At 44.7% G+C, this 22,304-nt stretch overlaps 1 protein-coding gene across 1 annotated transcript in view; it reads left to right on the top strand.

Moving 5' to 3' along the window:
* LOC126278231 (serine/threonine-protein phosphatase 6 regulatory ankyrin repeat subunit A) overlaps positions 1-22,304 on the top strand; it is a 944,107-nt gene that overhangs the window by 709,963 nt on the left and 211,840 nt on the right. The window contains exon 15 of the mRNA XM_049978210.1: positions 7,353-7,497. Coding sequence (XP_049834167.1) covers positions 7,353-7,497 — 145 coding nt within the window. The remainder of the gene's footprint in view (positions 1-7,352; positions 7,498-22,304) is intronic.

Genomic DNA, 22,304 nt, shown 5'->3' with positions numbered 1-22,304 from the left:
AAATCCGGGCCGATCGCCGCAAACATGTTCCCACGAGTCCACCAATTGAAGATTATTTATAATTGTCGTAAGTTCTGCGCAGGGAGAATGATGTCGTAACTGATCCTTAGGTGCTTGGCTACAGTTGAAGTAACCTCCCATTATCAAGGCGTCCTGACGGCCCATAAAGAGGGGCGTGGTTGTATGAGCGAAAAAGGTGGATCGTTCGCGACGCCGACCAGGTCCTGACGGTGCATAGATGTTAATAAGTTTGACTCCTTGGATAGTAAGAGCCATGCCTCTGGCGTCAGGGAGATACTCGACGTCTTCTGTGGATATACTTCGCGGAGGAGGATCGCCACACCACTTGCCATTGACAGACGCATGTGAGACCCAAGTCTGGTAGCCATAGGGTCCCTTGAAGTCGGCGACATACACCTCTTGGAGGAGCGCAATGTCGATGTCTGCTGCGTTGAGTAGATCCTGTAGCATCGCTAGTTTATGTCGGGCACGTATGTTGTTGATGTTAATCGTCGCTAGACGGTACGTTTGGTCAGCCAGGTCGGCAACTGGGTTGTCTAGGAGGCCAGGTGTGGGCGGCAGGGGCGGCCCCACAGAGGCTGACGATACAGGCGTTGTCACTGTTGTTGGCTGCTGCTGGGTACAGCCGAGGGAGCATCTCTGCCTTCGGCATCCTCCTGGTGCTGTGGCTCATCCTCGACATCATCCGCCCAAGAATCAGATGCAGCAATTGGTAACTGTTGATAAGTGCTGTCAGTAGAGCGCTTGCGCGTATGTTCAGTAGCAGAAGTGATGTTGTCAGACCGAGGCTCAGAAATTGTATCCGCCGTAGCATCGTGATGGGAAGGTTGAGTTGCGGATATTCGTCTGGGTCACACATCAGAAGCAGGCAATCATCGGATGGCGTATGGCGCCGTTTCTTGCGTTTTCGAGGGGACCGTTGTTTCCGGACATGTTGTTCTGTGTCAGAGAGCGGGCGAAAATCATCTGATGCGGTCTCCATTGGTAGGAAGGCAGAGGTCGGGACAATTTTAGTTTCTACTTCCATCTTCTCTTTAGGCTCGTCTTGGTGGCACAATTGATCACCGTCTTGAGGCAAGTCTGCCGAAGGCGTCGTAGAGGGGGATATGCTGTACGCCACACTGTCATCGACCACTGACTGCAATATGGTGTTACGATCCTGGGCAGGAACAGCTGTTGCGGTTGCAGCCGCTGCATACGTGATGGGGAGTGAAGTAGGCGTCGCCGGGGATGGAACTTCACCAACCGGTGTCTGAGTCAGTCGGCGTTGAATGCAGGCCGATCGGACATGTCCTTCCTGGCCACAGCCGGCGCAAGTACGCGGTTGTCCGTCGTACATGACAATGGCTCTGCAGCCGCCAATTACTAGATAGGATGGGACAGGCTTCGTCAGTTCAATCTTAATTTGTCACACTCCATTTAAGACGGGGTACGTCTCAAACGCTTGCCATTTTTCAGCCAAGTGGCTTAGCACGTTGCCGTACGGTTTGAAAGCTGTCATCACAACATCTGGCGGGACTTCGAATGGCAGCTCGAAGACCCTCAGAGTGCGAAGGCCTAATCCAGCGTGTTCGATCGTGACAGTTCCTATGTGACCATCAGAATGCTTAAATTTAAGTCCATGAGCGTGTCGGCACACAACATCAGTGCACGCCTTTTCATTGATCATTTTTATGTAGACAACACTTGTGTTATAGAAAAGTAGATCCCAATGATGTCTTGAGGTGCAATATGAAGTTCTTCCCGGATGAAACGTTCAATGTCAAGTGCTCGAGGTCTTGTGTAGTACGCTTGAAATGTGATCTTAATTGTGGACTTGCGGTACGAGTGCGCCATGGCACTACCGAGACACGGACGCGTGACACTCGCCGCAGCGGAAGGTAAACAGTAAACACAGGCGCGCGCGGTGCGCTGACAGGGGGACGCAGGCGCGGCGACCTCGCCCCACCGCTGCTAACAGCGGACTTAAAATTCTTACTCGAAGAAGACTTGAACCAAGGACCTTTCATTTCGCAGCTGCTCACGCTAGCCACGGGACCACGGTGCTCCCGTTAACTTCTGAGGTCATCAGTAGCCTAGAACGTAGAACTAATTAAACCTAAGGACATCACACACATGCATGCCCGAGGCAGGATTCGAACTTGCGACCGTAGCGGTCGCTCGGCTGCAGACTGCAGCGCCTAGAACCGCACGGCCACTGCGGCCGGCCGACTGTCCTATTCCCAAACGGCGTAACATCTGCTTTATAAACACTAACCAAACAATGAAACAACGCGTAATATTCACATTCAAAATAATAAAAATGAGAAAATAATTCAGTTAAATTACACTTTTTTATAACATACGCTTCTCTGTTCATGTACAGTAATCATATTAAGAAACGCAAGTAAGCTTACAACATTTTGAATAAAAAAGGGCGTAGAGTGACAGTTATTAGACGTATACATAAATTTCATGTAGGTATAATTGCAAGCAATCTGTTTGATATATCACTGATAGTGTAATGGTGAATGAGAAGGGCTGGGAAGCATGGAGAATTTGTAGTAACAGTTCGAAACACCTTGAAAGACAAAAATTTTTTGTGCTATATTTTGTTATTTATTCCGATTATTTGTCGTTATTTGTGAGTCTACAGTCACTGTGCCTATTATCCACAACGATTCCCATGGTGTGCATGGACATTAGCAGGATTGGTATATTACCCTTACTAACGGAATGTGGGAATCCCAGTAGCATATCCGTTGTTTCTGCAGTTTGCTCCCACCTCCAGTTCCGTTCCTGGTGGTCCTTCCGTCTTCAGCTATGGCTGTCCTCAGCCAATTAAAAAGTATGAAAGTCACATGACACAAAAGCAGCGCATTTGCTGCAGGAAATACGGAACTGCCAAGACGCCTAAGTGATAATTTCATACTTTATGCGATATTATTAGCGCTCTCGCACCTCATTTGTGATTATATGGACATACTTATACAGTAGACATTCAAGATGATAAAATGTGTAGTTTTATTAGATTACAAAACACAAACTGTTTCACTGTTTCGAAACACCGTATCGAAACATTACATTGCACTGTTTCATTTGTTTCGAAACAGTTACGTGTTTCAGTTTGCCCATTTCTACTGTGCATTAGTTTGTGCAGTTGTATAGGTGGACAATAGCTCGCCGCCCCGCTGGACCGGCGTTCGGGCCTCCGTTCTAACAAGGGAACCCCCCCCCCCCATCGCACCCCCCTCAGATTTAGTTATAAGTTGGCACAGTGGACAGGTCTTGAAAAACTGAACACAGATCAATCGAGAAAACAGGAAGAAGTTGTGTAGAACTATGAACAAGTAAGCAAAATATACAAACTGAGCAGTCCATACGCAACATAAGAAACATTAAGGAAAGTTTTAACTCCGGAGTGCCGTGGTCCCGTGGTTAGCATGAGCAGCTTCTGATCTTGGTTCCAGTGTTCCCACGAGTGAAAAGTTTAATTCTTTATTTTCAGACAATTATTAATTGTCCGTCCGTCCATCCGATGCGAGGTAACTGTTTACGTGATAGTGTGTCAATTATCAAAGTTCAGGCACTCACACACAATCAGCTTCGCCCTCCAAAATTCAAGGACATGTTCAGATTTGCTTGGACATATGCAGGATTTGACGGTCTACACGCGGAAAAATTTGAAAACGTTAAAAGCATATGTTTTGACAGAGCACGGAGAAAAATTGTGGGACTGTGAAACTGTTGCAGTCATTTGTTGCAGTTTATGTGACAAACTCTTCTGTTTTCATCACTTTTTTGGGAGTGATTATCACATCCACAAGAAAACCTAAATCGGGCAAGGTTGAAGAATCTTTTTACCCATTTGCCAAGTGTACAAGTTAGGTGGGTCGACAACATATTCCTGTCATGTGACGCACATGCCGTCACCAGTGTCGTATAGAATAATTCAGACGTGTTTTCCTGTGGAGGAATCGGTTGACCTATGACCTTGCTATCAAATGTTTTCGGTTCCCATTGGAGAGGCACTTCCTTTCGTCTGATAATCGCACGGTTTTGCGGTGGGGTCGCAAAACACAGACACTAAACTTATTACAGTGAACAGAGACGTCAATGAACGAACAGACAGATCATAACTTTGCGAAAATAAAGAAACTAACTTTTCACTCGAGGGAAGACTTGAACCAAGGAGCTCTCGTTCGGCAGCTGCTCACGCCAACCACGGGACCACGGCGCTCCTGAGCTCACACTCTCCATGATGTTGCCTATCTTGCGCATGGACTACTTAGTTTGCATATTTTGCTTATTTCTTTCATAGTTCCACACAACTTCTTCGTGTTTTCTCGATTGATCTGTGTTCAGTTTTTCAAGGCCTATCCACTGTGCCAACTTTTAACTAAATCTGAGGGGGGTGCGATGGGGAGGTTCCCTTGTAAGAATTCGCCACCCCAGTAGCCGGTCCTACCTGCTGCTTGTCCCATTTAGCTAACGCGTTCCCTGCTAGCAGTCTCAAGGCCGGTGCGCCGTTTACTCACGTCGCACCACAAACACTCACAGCCCAGCGATACCATCACGGTGTTAATAAAGGAAAGAAATGACAACTACAGAACCGCGAGACTGCTACGGTCGTAGGTTCGAATCCTTCCTCGGGCATGGATGTGTGTGATGTCCTTAGGTTAGTTTGGTTTAAGTTCTAGGGTAATGATGACCTCAGATGTTACGTCCCATAGTGCTCAGAGCATTTGAACCATTTTTTTGACAACTACGTAGAGCACCGTTCCCCTAGTCGCAGTAGTTCCATATCATCAATAGAAGTTCTCCTACCGGTTTACCCTGACTTACAAAGTCACATTCTAATTTTGTTCAAAACGACATGCGCAATTGGTTGCCGCGTTTTATGGCGAAAACAGCATGAAGAATTCGCTCCGCATTTGCTTGCTCAGAGCGCGTTCACCCAACAATTTAATTCTTCTTGCACGTGGGAGATCAAGTAAAAATTGTGCAAGTTCACATCTACGTGATTACTCTGCTATTCACAATAAAGTGCCTGGCAGAGGGTTCAGTGAACCACCTTCAAGCTGTCTCTCTACCGTTCCACTCTCGAACGGTACGCGGGGAAAACGAGCACTTAAATTTTTCTGTGCGAGCCCTGATTTCTTTTATAGTGATGATCATTTCTTCCTGTGTAAGGGGGGTGCCAACAGAATGTTTACGAATTCGAGGGAGAAAACTGGTGATTGAAATTTCGTGTGAAGATCTCGTCGCGACGAAAAACGCCTTTGCTTTAATGATTGCCACTCCAATTCACGTATCATGTCTGTGACACTATCTCCCCCATTTCGCGATAATACAAAACGAGCTGCTCTTCTTTGTACTTTTTCCATGTCATTCGTCAGTCCCACCTGATGCGAAACCCACAACGCACAGCAGTACTCCAGAATAGGCCGAACAAGCGTGGTGTAAGCAGTCTACTAAAGAGACCTGTTGCACCTTCCAAGTGTTCTGCCAATGAATCGCAGTCTTTGGTTTGCTCTACCCACAATATTATCTGTGTGATCGTTCCAATTTAGCTTATTTGCAATTCTAATCCCTAAGTATTTAGTTGAATTTAACAGCCTTCATATCTCAATGATTTATCGCGTAACCGAAATTTAGCTGATTTCTTTTATTACTCGTGTGAATAACTTCACACTTTTCCTTATTCAGGTTCAATTGCCACTTTTCGTACCATACAGATATCCAAATCATTTTGCAAGTCGTTTTGATCATCTGATGGCTTTACACGACGGTAAATGACAGCATCGTCTGCAAACAATCTATGAGGCTACTCAGATTGTCTCCTATGTCGTCTATATAGATCAGGAACAATAGAGGGCCTATAACACTTCCTTGGGGAACGCCAGATATTGCTTCTGTTTTATTCGATGACTTTCCGTCTATTACTGCGAACTGTGACCTTTCTGGCAGGAAATCACGAATCCAGCTGCACAACTGAGACGATACTCCGTAGGCACGCAGTTTGGTTAGAAGACGCTTGTGAGGAACGGTGTCGAAAGCCTTGTGGAAATCTGAAAATATGGAATCAGTTGAACATCCCCTGTCGATAGCTTCAAGTTTTTTATTAAATTAATATTAAAATGAAACTGTAAAGGAGTTTTAGTAGACAATTTGTGAACCATTATTACGTTTGTAGTAGCATCTTAATGTAAGAAACGTTCGATTTCACGCTATAGACTAGACACCTTTCTCCAAGACTGGGATGAATTGGTAACCAAGCAACAGTGAGTAATCAGCAAGTGGCATTTGTTACAACCACCTGCAGCTGAAAGGTGACAGCACACCACTGTTGTAGAGGGTACAGTGGTTTCCATAGCCTTGGGTGAGACACCACCATTAGGCCCGTATTATACTATCAAATTTCTTTGTCAAAGATTTGATCAAGATGTGATTAAATATTCCGTCAAATATATTTGACAAAGATCTTTGACGTAGCGCTGGAAGGGGTGTTACACTGCCATCATATTTTTCGTCAAAGTTCAAGATGGCTGTCAACAACAACTTGTTATTCACCGCAGCAGTTGCATGTACCAGAATTGCACTTTGTGCACATGCGGAAAAGAAGCGGGGGAAAATAAAGTAAACATACCTGGGTGAACTCATGGGTTTTACAACGACACGATAAAAGCATTCAACGAAACTTGTTACGTGAGCTTATAGTGGAGGACGTCAAGTCGCACATCAATTACTTGAAAATGGATGAGCATACACTTCTGTATGTGCTCAGTGAAGTGTGTCCTCATATCACAAAGCACAATATTCACTTAAGAACTGCTACCTCTGCAGAAGACAGGCTCACTGTAACATTTCGATTCCTTGCTACAGGAGAGAGTTAGGTTGGGTTAGATGAGTTTAGGTTAGGTCAGGTCAGGTCTCCAACCTTCTTAATCTATTTTTGTATTCAGCGTGCCTCACGTTGTAAAGCGCCTCATTAGCTTCATACATCTCTATTAATTTTGTAGTTGTCGGCACACACCAATTGTATTTACTGGCAATGTTTATTAAAACAGTACAGACGACAGAATGCTGCAGCGATGCTAGCGCTCCATGTGGTAACACGTCACGTTGCAGTGAACAGAAGACAAGCGACTTCTTTGATCAAATCTACAGCGAGGCCCTAGATTTGATCAAATATTGGACGATATTTGACCAAGTTCCCTATTACACTATCAAATATCTTTGACAAAGACATTGGACAAAGATATTTGAGAAAGAAATTTGATAGTGTAATACCGGCCTTACCGATGTGGTACGTGTGCTGTGTATGTATATGTATGTGTGTGTGTTCGTAGGCGGGCTTCACGGCTGTGCACCTGGCGGCGCAGAACGGCCACAACCAGGTGCTGGACGTGATGCGCTCCACGCAGTCGCTGCGCGTCTCGAGCAAGAAACTCGGCGTCACCGCACTCCACGTGGCCGCCTACTTCGGCCAGGCCGGTGAGTTTGACTGACTGTCAGGTTCTGTCATTTAACAACCGCCGAGATTTGCTGGCGAAGTAAACCTCTATTCACTACCAGCGCCGGCCGGGGTGGGCGAGCTGTTCTAGGCGCTACAGTCTGGAACTGCGCGACCGCTACGGTCGTAGGCTCGAATCCTGTCTCGGTCATGGATGTTCGTGATATCCTTAGGTTAGTTAGGGTTAAGTAGTTCTGAGTTCTAGGGGACTGATGACCTAAGAATTTTTTTTCTTTATTGATTTTCAATTCCCCCCGAAGGGGGGCGGGCTGGCAGCAGCTTAGTACGCTGCTCTACAGCCTACAGACTTTTTTGTAAGAAAAGGAAGAAGAAAGAAACAAGGAAAAATAGGCGATAAAATGATAACTTTAAGTGTAAAACGGCGTAAAAATGCGGAAAGTTAAAACAGAAAGCAAAAGAGGTTGGCAATGTCGATAAAATACACAAGAATCGGACAAGTAACATAGTAGACACACAATTAAAAAAACATGGCGACAGTCTGGTTTCTGTTGGCAAGAGAGAAAAAATCACACCCAGCGACAGTATGATGGCTGTTCGCTACATGTCACTAAAGACAAACCACGGAACACTCACTGGAAAACACACACTGTAAAACACTGCACAAAAATGGTGGCACAAATATGACACTCCCAAACCAAAGGCAGATGGGGGGGGGGGGACCTGGAGGAGGGGGAAAAACAAGGAGGGAGAATAGGAGAAAACGAAAGGGGGGAACCAAGGAGGAAGAGGATTCATAAGGGGGGGAGAGGGGCAGGGCAGACGCGAGAGGGAATTAGAGGAGGCAGAGGAGGGAAATGCAAAAGGACTCGAGGGAGAGAAGGGGGCAGCGAGAGGGGAGGTCGGGAAAAAAGAGGGAGGAAGGGGGGGAGAGGGAGCCCAGGAAAAGGACAGAGTAATGGAGGAGGAGTGAGGATCAGAGTTGATAGGAGGGATAAATGGAGGAAGAGAGGGCATCGTCCGGGAGGGGGAGTTGATGAAAGCCACCTTGGGAAAGGAGATGAAGGGTGTAGAGATGGAGGGTAGGGTGGATGCAACAGTGAAGACGTGGTAGGGGGCGGGGATGGGAGAGGAGAGGAGCAACCAGGGGGTGAGGGGGTTCAAGGCGGCGGGAGGTGTAGAGGATGCGGATATGTTCGGGGAATAGGAGTAGATGGGGGAAAGGGATGATATCATAGAGGATCCGCGTGGGGGACGGGAGGCGTATACGGAAGGCGAGGTGGAGTGCATAACGCGATCTCAGAAGTTAAGTACCATATTAAAATTAAAAAAAAAGGTGAAAGGGCGTCGAACGTCAGTGTCTCTGCATGGAACGCTGCGTAAAGCACGGCAGACAGCGACCTGGAGACACAGCACAGTGCTGGAGCAAGCACAGCTCCAGAAAAATCGAAACACAGGAAAAAAACGTAATTTAAAATTTTGTGTAAAATTACCTGCAAAGCTTAACATTTCGGATGTTTAATCATCATGCCGCATTACACCACATCACCAATAGATAGCGCTATTAGTTTCATAGCACACAAAAGAACCAACCGATCGTGTTGTTAATGTTTTATAACTCAGTGACAGGTGTATTTTTTGAAAGTATACTTCAGTGATAGACTTAATCGTCGCAATATTATCTTTACAAATACAAACTAACAACGAATTTGCTTCGTTAAGTTATACGGATTTACTGATATCGCTTCATGTACTAAAAACTTTAGTGAATTGCATTGGTTCTTTCGATCGGTTTTATTTATTTCTTTGCTAGGGAAAACGAATTTATTAAGTTTGCTTTGTGATTTGGGTGCCTACTCATTATATTTTTATTTCATTTTAATTATGAATAAAAATGCTTAGAAAACGGTCGAGTATTTCTGACTACACCAGAGTAGCTAAAAGACAGCAATATGAAGTCTCAAGAATGCAGTGAAGATCGTGAGGTGAGACCTACTGCGTCTAGAGAACATCAGGCTTGCAGGCTTCAACTCGCTCTTTGAAAATTCGTTCCGAAAGCGACGAACGACGTAACTCTGGTCAGCAGCGTTATGCTTAATCTCACTCTTCAGAATCCCTCACTCCCAGAGGTTTACAGTTACTTCTCTGCAACGTACATCGTCGAAACGAAAATCTTGCTGTGAAGTGGAACAGACAATCGAGGTTTTATACACTCTTGGAAATTGAAATAAGAACACCGTGAATTCATTGTCCCAGGAAGGGGAAACTTTATTGACACATTCCTGGGGTCAGATACATCACATGATCACACTGACAGAACCACAGGCACATAGACACAGGCAACAGAGCATGCACAATGTCGGCACTAGTACAGTGTATATCCACCTTTCGCAGCAATGCAGGCTGCTATTCTCCCATGGAGACGATCGTAGAAATGCTGGATGTAGTCCTGTGGAACGGCTTGTCATGCCATTTCCACCTGGCGCCTAAGTTGGACCAACATTCGTGCTGGACGTGCAGACCGCGTGAGACGACGCTTCATCCAGTCCCAAACATGCTCAATGGGGGACAGATCCGGAGATCTTGCTGGCCAGGGTAGTTGACTTACACCTTCTAGAGCACGTTGGGTGGCACGGGATACATGCGGACGTGCATTGTCCTGTTGGAACACCAAGTTCCCTTGCCGGTCTAGGAATGGTAGAACGATGGGTTCGATGACGGTTTGGATGTACCGTGCACTATTCAGTGTCCCCTCGACGATCACCAGAGGTGTACGACCAGTGTAGGAGATCGCTCCCCACACCATGATGCCGGGTGTTGGCCCTGTGTGCCTCGGTCGTATGCAGTCCTGATTGTAGCGCTCACCTGCACGGCGCCAAACACGCATACGGCCATCATTGGCACCAAGGCAGAAGTGACTCTCATCGCTGAAGGCGACACATCTCCATTCGTCCCTCCATTCACGCCTGTCGCGACACCAGTGGAGGCGGGCTGCACGATGTTGGGGCGTGAGCGGAAGACGGCCTAACGGTGTGCGGGACCGTAGCCCAGCTTCATGGAGACGGTTGCGAATGGTCCTCGCCGATACCCCAGGAGCAACAGTGTCCCTAATTTGCTGGGAAGTGGCGGTGCGGTCCCCTACGGCACTGCGTAGGATCCTACGGTCTTGGCTTGCATCCGTGCGTCGCTGCGGTCCGGTCCTAGGTCGACGGGCACGTGCACCTTCCGCCGACACAACATCGATGTACTGTGGAGACCTCATGCCCCACGTGTTGAGCAATTAGGCGGTACGTCCACCCGGCCTCCCGCATGCCCACTATACGCCCTCGCTCAAAGTCCATCAACTGCACGTACGGTTCACGTACACGCTGTCGCGGCATGCTACCAGTGTTAAAGACTGTGATGGAGCACCGTATGCCACGGCAAACTGGCTGACACTGACGGTGGCGGTGCACAAATGCTGCGCAGCTAGCGCCATTCGACGGCCAACACCGCGGTTCCTGGTATGTCCGCTGCGCCGTGCGTGTGATCATTGCTTGTACAGCCCTCTCGCAGTGTCCGGAGCAAGTATGGTGGGTCTGACACACCGGTGTCTATGTGTTCTTTTTTCCATTTCCAGGAGTGTATTATGAATCCCACTTAAACGTGAGCTTATGTTATGCTATCGCCATAAACAAAGCACAAGGTCACATACTGCGTTTTGTGGGCATGGACCTAAGTATGCCGGCCGTTGTACCCGAGCGGTTCTAGGCGCTTCAGTCTGGAACCACGCGACCGCTACGGTCGCAGGTTCGAATCCTGCCCCGGGCATGGATGTGTGTGACGTCCTTAGGTTAGTTAGGTTTAAGTAGTTCTAAGTTTTAAGGGATGGTGACCTCAGATGTTAAGTCCCATAGTGCTCAGCGCCATTTGAACCATTTGCACCTAAGTGTCAATTGCTTTTTATGCAGGCAAATCTACTTGGCTCTTTTCCATGTTAGGCAAGCTCTTCGTTCAAGTCTCTAATCACAATACTTCACATGTTATATATAAAGAAACTTTATAAGTAAAAAATAAATTCCACTCGTATGGAACCTCAGGCACAGCTATAAATAAATACTCTGGCAACATCAGATTTCCCATAACATGTTGATGATAATTTTGTGATGTAAAAATATTCTTACAGTCGTTTCATTGCTTTTCATTGATTTCTAGATCCTTTACTCCTTTGCGGGCAGCACTAGTGTGGGTATCACAGATCAGGTATTACTCTTCACTTTTGTTCAAATGGTTCTGAGCACTATGGGACTTAACTTGTGAGGTCATCAGTCCCCTAGAACTTAGAACTACTTAAAGCTAACTAACCTAAGGACATCACACACATCCACGCCCGGGGCAGGATTCGAACATGCGACCGTAGCGGTCGCGCGGTTCCAGATTGTAGCGTGTAGAACCGGTCGGCCACTCCGACCGGCACTTCTGTTCCGTCCGTCCTTTTAAAAGGTGTGATGATGTCATTCATCAGAAAATTAACACTTCTTTTTCTGTTCACACTTTCTTTCGTCGAAAGAAATTATTTGCATATCCACAGATTAATAGTTAAATTCAATAAAGAAGATGTAAACGACACTGCACACAGAAAGTAAAGTGTTTCGTTAAAATTACTAAAGCAAAGGCGACCTTAATTGCGAGCCGTGAGGTCAGTAACTAATTTCAACTATCCGAATAGAAATACCGCTTTGAGATAGGTCGAAAGTGTACGTATCGACACAAAACTATCGATTCGATTCGAATACCGTGTGCCAAACAAATACAACATATGAATGGCTTATTTCAATAGTGGTACAAGTCCATTTTTCTTCATTTTGAGAAACAGAGTCCTAAAGTTAAATGAGCGCTGAAAAATTTGCATTTGAGATACCAGAAATATTCAAGCATATGGCTTTTTGCTAGAGATGAACCTTTCTTTCTGTTTGTTTGGTTCATTATTTTCAGAAGCATTATAGTCAGAAAAATGGAGGTAATGGACTTGCAGAACTAATGAAATAAGCCCTTCATATGGTTAAAATTAGTGTACCATATACCTCGACACTTATGGACTGTTGCAGGCACAATGTGCAACCTTGTAAACCATTTAAGTTACGTATTTCCTTGTTTTCTGACACCCATTCACCATGAATCTTGAAAATCTGTTACAGACATGTGTGTAGCTGTCACACTTAAAAATCTGAGGTTCGAAACAAGAAACAAAGCCTCCTAAGCATTAGACATGACATACGAGTAAAACACAGCTATTGATGATGGAACAACAAAGCTGAAAAGCGACTACAAACATCAAAAAACTGTTCACTAATGCATGGATGCGAAGTACAAGTTCAGTGGTTGTAGACATGCAGAATAACTAAAACTTCCCCAGCGAACGAGAGCGTTTTGAATCCGCATACAGAATAAGGAAATACAATATTTTCTCTCAGTTGATGGGAAGTCACTTCGACCTGCTGCAGTGAAGTCGTTACTATTCTGTTCGAAGCATAGAAGTCTGTTCACGCTACACTGAACCTCTGCTCACCAATTATTTGATTCTGCAATAAGAATGTGCCGATCCGCTTACTTTCCACATTAAATTCTCGTGTCAGGCGTGTAGATTTAAGAACTTCTCCGTGCATTGCGTATATTTCTGGTACAAACTTAATACCACCTCTTGCAGTCTTTTTTTCCAGTGGTGTATAATTGTTCCGTACGCTACCCGAACAGTGATACAATAGGTAAACATTAGGTTTTTATTACGGCTTGCTGCTTACCAGGCCAACGTTACCGTGACTCATATAAGCACGCAATCCGCGCCCTCCTGGTTACACGCAAACGAGAATAGCCATAATCATATGATAAGGCAATGGGTGATAGCTGTCGACAAAATTACATGGTTTGACGAGAGGGGAGCTGAGATTGGATACAGGTAATCAGAAAAGACTCTACCATCAAGCGTACGATAACTCGCGTGAGTGGCTGTTAGTCGAAGGCAGTATGTTGCTACATGCATTCGCATTACCGTATTAAGCCACATTACCAAGGTATACGTGTGAAACATAGAACACAAGTGAATCCTTACCGATAATGTGCTGCTTCCCTGATTCGTCTCCTAAAGTTATGTTTATACAAGGTGCAGTCTGATTAGTGTGTGCCGGCCGCGGTGGCCGAGAGGTTCTAGGCGCTCCGTCCGGAACCATGCGGCTGCTACGGTAGCAGGTTCGAATTCTGCCTCGGGCATGGGTGTGTGTGATGTCATTAGGTTAGTTAGGTTTAAGTAGTTCTAGGTTCTAGGGGACGTATGACCTCAGATGTTAAGTCCCATAGTGCTCAGAGCCATTTGAACCATATGAAGTCAGCATATACTACACAGGGGAAATTCTTCTGGTGGTGGGCATCCTTAAACTTTAAAAACTTGTCTTCCTTAGTGGACATCTCAACGTGTATCAGATACTTCACTAATCGCTCATTCTAAGTAAGTGGATTCAGGCACCTAGGCCAAGTATGATATGCATCTTTAAGTTTTGTCAATTGGGAGGACAGTTTGTAGTTCACGTTCTTGATCCACATGTACTGTTGTTTCTCATCCTGGGAGAATTACAACAAATCTACACATTTCTATCACTGAGTGGCTACTTTGGGTAAGCAGAGGGTCCTACGACCTTATGCTTCATGTCTTTTTACTATGGATATCATATCTAGCAGCAAGTTTGAAATGAAATACAGGAGATCTGCCTCTCAGTTTCAAGTATGTCCTGAGGTGTAATAGCGGAATTATTGCCATCAAAGTTATAAAATCCACAAACATCATAATTGCATATCGAGTCGAATCTTTGATATAAATTATCTTGCAAGACACTATTGCCCATATTTTCAGTCTGTGTTTGAAAAATGAACAGCTTAGAGAAACAAATGGCGACACTTTCTGCAGGACTCACCCATCATTTTCCAGGGGAATGCTCGGGCACATAGGGTGCAAGTTGTGACTGTTTCGTTTGATCAATGGGGCTGGAAGTGCTGTAGCAACCGCCACACTCCCGGACTTATTCCTTTGTGACTTCAGCTTGATTGCTAAACTGAAGGAAGCACTTCACGGCACATGCTTCAGAACTGTTACAGAGATTCGTCAGGAATTAGATTACTCCAGTCAAACTATCCACACAACTGGCACTGCTAAGTGTATTCACATCATACATCACATGCTTATATACAATGTTAGTGACCACTTTGAAGGATATTAAACCTCTGAAACAGAAAAATAATTTATAATTAAAGTGCAGCTACTCACGAAGGTCCAGTGTGGACTATAATTATCATATGGCAACGGAACTTGGCAAATAATGCGTTAATGCATAACAAATTTACGATGGAAACAATTAGTTCCATTTTTTGGACACCAGCTGTAAATCTGGCACTGTACAGTATGTCGTCGGCTTCTTCACTGCTCACATTGAACAAGTTGTGTAAGTGGCATTTAATAATAAAATCAACATTATGCCTTTCTGATTGGATCCACCTTTTCTGTCCACATTCCACTCCTAATCCAAATGGAAGCATTTATAAATGCCTTTCTTGCACTCACAGCGCCACATTTGCAACTGGTGGCCAAAATTGGAACTAATGTTTTTCCAGCGTAAATCAGTTCCACGTTAACGTATTATAACATCTGCCAAATTTCACTGCCATACGATAATTCCAGTCCACACTAGACCTATGTGAGTAGCTCCACGTTAAATATAACTACCTGGTATATTTTGTAAAATTGTAAGTGAATGGTTGCCACTGACAAAGTTCCAACACACACACACACACACACACACACACACACACACACACACACACACACACACACACACACACGCACACAACCAGACACGTGCATACAGAAGAAGGGTCGCATCCAGTATGACGTGGATCCAACGGATTGGGTGTCCTTTGCACGTCCCAGGCGCTATCGTCTTGTAGAGACTGCGGAGCTGACACAACCAGGGAGTGCAGTGTCACACGACTGGGCTCAACTGGATCCCCGCAACATCATTCAAAAACTCTACAAGTGAAACAAAAGAATAATTACGTCAGATAACTGTATTATTGTCATACACACGATATTTATAAGGATGTGTACTTATTATCGCAATATTCCCCTGTCAACGGTGTGAAATTTCCTCTTTCTTGAAAATTTCCCTAGCACAGAAAACCAATTTTAGACGGGACACGCCTCTAAGCTCTTTCCGATAAAATTAATATGCACAATTTCTAAACGATAACACGATTTTAGGCCTTAGGCAAAGATAATAAAGTGGGGAATTAACACAATAACTTTAAGTGACAAGAAGGTGACTGATAAAAACAATCTTTCATTTGAACACTATTTTTTTTCATTAAAACATAAATGATCACAACTCAAGAAAAGGAGAGAATCAAACAGGTATCTAATGCTATCTGTATGAAAATTCTGAATTGTAATTGTATGGATAGCAGTGTTACTTGACTGTATGAACAATTACACCCTTTTAAGTCAAAAACGACAGTCTGAAACTTAATTTAAAAACTCGCTGTCTCCTAACAGAAAACAGTGACTGAAAGTTTGGCGACTGACCGACAAGTTCGTACACTCCACACAAGTACACTGAACCTGAGACCGGCAACTTTACATAATTGCACAAGCGCTGAATAAGAATGACCTAGCTCACTGATGCTGCTATGAATGCTCCCCATAATTTAATTGCCGTGCAGCATGATGAACGCCAATCTCTCGCACGCTCTCTCTAGAAGATGAGGGCATGTTGCTACAACTGCAACACTGTTCCCTTGATATATCCAAACTCAGAAGTGCCTGTGGTCAGCACCAGGTCTCAGCCGAAGCCGATGTCACGTCAGCAGCACTCCCACCCAGAATCAATGCTATCTCCACCACATCTCAAACTAGAGTGTCACTTTTTTTACGCCCTTCTTTCCTTTTCCACCAAACAGTGCCAGTCACCAACAGCGAAAACGCCTAACACAGCGACCCAATAGCGAGGTTTCCCTCCAGCAAAGAGAATTCCGCCAAGATGGTGTGTCACGATCGTACAACAAAACTCTTCCCTCCTACTAAGAAACGTCATACCAGTTCTGTACTGGTGACGTCACATTCTACTATATCAGTTTTGCATTTCTGTACCAGTGGCTCTAGTCACCCACACAGAGGGCCTCTGAAATTAGAAATCACTGCACACGAGGATAGCACATTATTTTCTGCAACCTAAAAGCTAATGCTGCCAGTGGCTATCTACATAGGTGGTCCACAAAACGTGAGGAAGGGGCCCCCAGCTGCAGCTCATTGCGCCTCTCTGCCCCTGGGTTGATACTAGGCTGCATGAGGTTGTAAAGCTGGACAATGGTGTGGTACCGGCTGGGATGTCTCAGCTGCCCCAGTTCCATGAAGTCCATCTGACTCTCTGGTCTCTGGTCCCAGCGAGGTGCCATTTTCCGTCGCTTTCTCTGTTTGCCTCATCTCAGCTCCAGTGCATTATATCTTCTCATGCATTCAAAGCGTTCAGAAACCAGTGAATTCATCACCATGTTAATGAAGAGAAATGAAGCTACATTGAGCACTGTGCTATCAGCCACTGCGGTGCACGATCTTTAATAAAACGTTATCAGTGTAATCGCCGCCGTTAAATTAGACAACCAATCTCAGATTAAATGCATAAAGCATGCAAAATTGTCTGCTGCAATTTAGTGGTGCTGGTTGTGCAAGTCTGAACTGGAACCTCTTTCCATAAGTCAGATATTAATCAATCAAGCATATTGTGCCCCATTAATCCTACAAAAAACCATCGGAATGCGGCTATACAGTGAACAGGTACATAGGTGCACAGTTGATGGTTATGTTCCAACAGACTTCCTGTCATCAGAGTGTGTTTATTTCCTCACCTCTCCATCAAGGATCTGGAACAATGACGTGTCGTAGCTGCTTCTGCCTGAACAAGATTGAAGTGTGACACAGCAGTGCATCTTATTAATACATTAAACGTGTTCGCGTTTGTGTTAATGGACAACAATGGAATGACGACAATGAAAGTTTATGCCAGACCTGGACTAAAACCTGGATTGCCCACTTTTTGCCAGCAGTCATCTTACCATTAGGCTATCCAAACATGACTTATGGCCAGACCCAAACTTCCATATGTTGTCAATCATGCATGCATGTACTCCAGAGGTGAGCAGCTGTCTTCTGTAGGGGGGAGAGGGTCAAATCCAACCAGTAGGTTAACTTCCTGCCATATTTTCGGCCAATCGGAGCAGAGGACGCAACGCTGGTGAAAGTATGGATATGATATTGATTCTACGGCGCTTACAGAGCTAATACTGGCAGGACATATAGTCTGTTGGCACACGTTAATGGAACATTTCAGTCTCAGAGGAAGTAATAATTTATTTTTTTTTTGCTGGAGCTCTTGAAAAATGCATTGTCTGGATACACTATATTTAGACAAGTGTGTCTCACTTGATGCTGATAACACACTTCACTCTGCAGGAAGTAGTAAATTCACTGCACTCATGTATTCAGTACATGCATGCGTTCCTAGTCAGACTGGTGTTTATAATTTAAAGTACTGCCTCACTGTGGATGATGTGATTATTTTTCTAGAATGTGTTGACCCATAGCAATATTTATAAGCAAGCAGCAGCTACAGTGGTTATGAACTCAACAGATTATTTGTTCTTTCCACTGCTGCAAATATGTCAGTGGTGCATGCATGCATGCATTATTATCGTTTTTCACATCATTTTGTTGAGTGTTTACACTTTACTATGCGTCTGGCAGCCATTTTATTTATATATAATATCACATACAAGTGATTGGTTTGCTTACATTAGGATCATTAAGCCAAGTGCATTTGGTCATTACATTGGTTCTAAATAAATGTTACTAACAGCACAAGTTACAAGTTTTGTTTACATTAGGGTCATAAATTAGACTGTTTATTTACATTAGGCCTAGTGGCCAGTTTGTTTACATAAGGAGAACAATGCCCCTGTGGCAGATCAGAAGACAGGGTAAAATGCTGTAGTAAACTATAGTGTTTCAAAGTACACTGTTCCACACACATTGTTAAACGTAAACTTCTGCAGTAGATGACCCCTACCTGTTCTCATGTGGACTCAACAATGTCGTCAAGTACAAATGCAGTGAGAGTTGGATCACAGAAATTGGACCGTGGATAAATAGAAACATGTCGCCCAGTCCATTGGATCACTTTTCTTGTTGCAAAGGTCAGTGACTGTGTGTAGATACACCGTCCTCCAGGTGTAAGTTTGCTCGAAACACGCACCACGTCACAGAGACTTGACATATGGGGCAGTATTAGAAAAAAATGGTTCAAATGGCTCTGAGCACTATGTGACTTAACTGATGTAGTCATCAGTCCCCTAGAACTTAGAACTACTTAAACCTAACTAACCTAAGGACATCACACACATCCATGCCCGAAACAGGATTCGAACCTGCGACCCTAGCAGCAGTATTAGACTGTGACGGATATTCATCTGGTCTTCCTTGAGACATGTGGTAGTAATCAAAGACACAATGAGAACTGTGCAGTGTGAACATTATTGCAGACCACTGGCATCTCTTCATGCTCATTTCTTTCTCAAATACATAGCATGTTCCAGAACAATAACTGTATTAACAATATTTTCACAAGTCGCTAATCTCCTGAAAGTCTTTCTGCATTTCAGAACAAATTTTTTGCACATGGCTGCCTCCTACAGTTGTTATCCGCTAGATCTGTGTTTCTCAAAATTTCCTGGTTCCTGGCGCTCTTAACGTATCTGAACCCTTCCCCCATTTCTTGTTCCACGTTAATTTTCACATAGTGGTAGTTGTATGGTATCTACCTACTAAAGGATTGTGAACGTAACGTAATTAATTTTTATTCATCCTTTTTGTATCGATTGCTGTTACTGAGAATGTCCAATACTGCCACAGTTTGCAGCATCCAGATACTGCAAATGCATGTGTGTTGTCTACGGGGCGACCACGATGGACTGTATTGAAATGTTTCTAAAAGTCAAGAAGAACGACATCAACCTGACCATGCAACTCTCTGGATCTCTTGAACAAATGGTGAAAACTGGGTTTTACGCAATCAGTAAGTGTGGAAACCGTGTTGATTGCTGTATTTGTTTGATCTACTGCAAATCCTGAATACGCGAGCACGACATATTGTACATTACACAATTGTGCAAAAAAAAAAGTGTTGGAAAGGCTTACCGTTCTGATCATCAGTCTTGCAATTGTTGATATAGATATTGCGATAGGGCATTTGTGGAATGAACAAGAACTCTACCTAGGCATGAGACTACAAATAGCAGCCGTCTGCCTTGAGCTTCGACATCATCTAAATGGTGGACATAAACAACTCAGCAAATTCCAATATGCATAAAGTATTCTCCCATAAGAACAATGATTCATATTGTGATGAAATCATGTTCACCTCCTTCGCCAATTCAGATGCATGTTTCATCCTAACCTTGATTTAGGGCTATACTACAGATCAGTATGTCAACACAACCTTAATTCCAAAAATTTATACAGGGTGAAAAGTATTTAAGCCGACAAACTCTGGGAGGTTGTAGTGGACATCAAAACAAATATTTTTCCCTAATGTCATTTTTTCCTATGAGGATTATTTAAAACGGTGGAGGCCATATTACGCTGTTCAATGGTTAGAGGCGATATTACGATCTTCAGTTGTTAGAGGGCGTATTACGCTCTTCAGTTGTAGGCAACTGCTGTCCACCAGTGTAGTAGTGCATTGTCTCTGTTTACTAATGGAGCGATACACCTGGAGTGAGTACACTGATATGGTTGGTGCGTACTACGTAGCGCACCACACCGGACGAGCTGCACAGCGGGTTTACCAACAACAATATCCTAATTCCCTTATCTCTCATCATACGACCTTTGCTGCTGTGTACCAACGTCTGAATGAGACCGGTGGTGGTGGTGGTGGTGGTGGTGGTTAATGTTTAACGTCCCGTCGACAACGAGGTCATTAGAGACGGAGCGCAAGCTCGGGTTAGGGAAGGATTGGGAAGGAAATCGGCCGTTCCCTTTCAAAGAACTATCCCGGCATTGGCCTGAAACGATTTAGGGAACTCACGGAAAACCTAAATCAGGATGGCCAGAGACGGGATTGAACCGTCGTCCTCCCGAATGCGAGTCCAGTGTGCTAACCACTGGGCCACCTCGCTCGGTAATGAGACCGGGTCATTTAGCAGATTACCTGAACAGGGACGCCGTCGCACGGTAAGAACGCTGCAGTTTGAGGAAGCTGTCTTGCAGCATGTGGAGCGGGATCCTTCGATCAGCACTCCTGCAATTGCACGTAACATGGGGACGAAACAGGCGAGTGTAAGAACAGTCCTGCGAGAGCAATTGTTACGTCCACTTCACTTACAGCGCGTCCACAACCTGGAACCAGTTGGTTATCCACCCAGAGCACAGTTTTCGCAGTGGTACCTGGAACAGTGTGAAATGCATCTTACATTTCCATCCTATGTGTTGTTTACCGATGAAGCAACGTTCGGGCGTGATGGAGTCTTCAACGTGCACAGCTCGCATGTTTGCAGTGAGGATAACCCACATGCCACACTTACTAGCGCTCATCAACTGCGGTTCTTGGTTAATGTGTGGGTCGATGTTGTTGGGGACTGTTTAATTGGGCCGTATCTGCTACCTAGGCCATTAAATGGCAGGCACTATTACAATTTTCTGCCAGAGCATTGCCACAATTGCTGGAAGACGTCCCGCTCCCTACAAGACAACGCATGTGGTTCCAACATGACGGGGCGCCGGCACATTTCAGTCGTCGTGTGCGTCGATTCCTGGACCGACGGTTCCCAGAAAAGTGGATCGGCAGAGGTGGTCCTGTACCATGGCCTGCTCGATCACAAGGTCGTTGTAGCTAGGCTCAATACCATTTCTTCCAAATCCATCAGAAACAAACGCAAAATAATTTTATTTAAAAAAGCGGATAAAGTGTCACAAGAAGCCTTCCTAAAAGACAATTTCCATTCCTTCCGAACTGACTATGCGAATGTAGACGAGATGTGGCTCAAATTCCAAGATATAGTAGCAACAGCAATTGAGATATTCATACCTCATAAATTGGTAAGAGATGGAACGGATCCCCCGTGGTACACAAAAAAGGTCCGAACGCTGTTGCAGAGGCAACGGAAAAAGCATGCGAAGTTCAGAAGAACGCGAAATCCCGAAGATGGGCTAAAATTTACAGATGCGCGAAATTTGGCACGTACTTCGATGCGAGATGCCTTTAATAGGTTCCACAACGAAACATTGTCTCGAAATTTGGTAGAAAATCCGAAGAAATTATGGTCGTATGTAAAGTACACAAGCGGCAAGACGCAGTCAATACCTTCGCTGCGCAGTGCCGATGGTACTGTTATCGACGACTGTGCCGCTAAAGCGGAGTTATTGAACGCAGTTTTCCGAAATTCCTTCACCAGGGAAGACGAATGGAATATTCCAGAATTTGAAACACGAACATCTGCTAGCATGAGTTTCTTAGAAGTAGATACCTTAGGGGTTGCGAATCAACTCAAATCGCTTGATACGGGCAAGTCTTCAGGTCCAGATTGTATACCGATTAGGTTCCTTTCAGATTACGCTGATACTATAAGCTCCCTACTTAGCACTCATATACAACCGCTCGCTCACCGATAGATCTGTACCTACAGATTGGAAGACTGCGCAGGTCGCACCAGTGTTCAAGAAGGGTAGTAGGAGTAATCCATTTAACTACAGACCTAT

This window comes from Schistocerca gregaria, chromosome 6 (genome assembly GCF_023897955.1).
Source record: "Schistocerca gregaria isolate iqSchGreg1 chromosome 6, iqSchGreg1.2, whole genome shotgun sequence".
Classification (NCBI taxonomy): Eukaryota; Metazoa; Arthropoda; class Insecta; order Orthoptera; family Acrididae; genus Schistocerca; species Schistocerca gregaria.
Note: the sequence above shows the minus strand (reverse complement) of the source record. Positions and strands in the feature narration are given on the sequence as shown.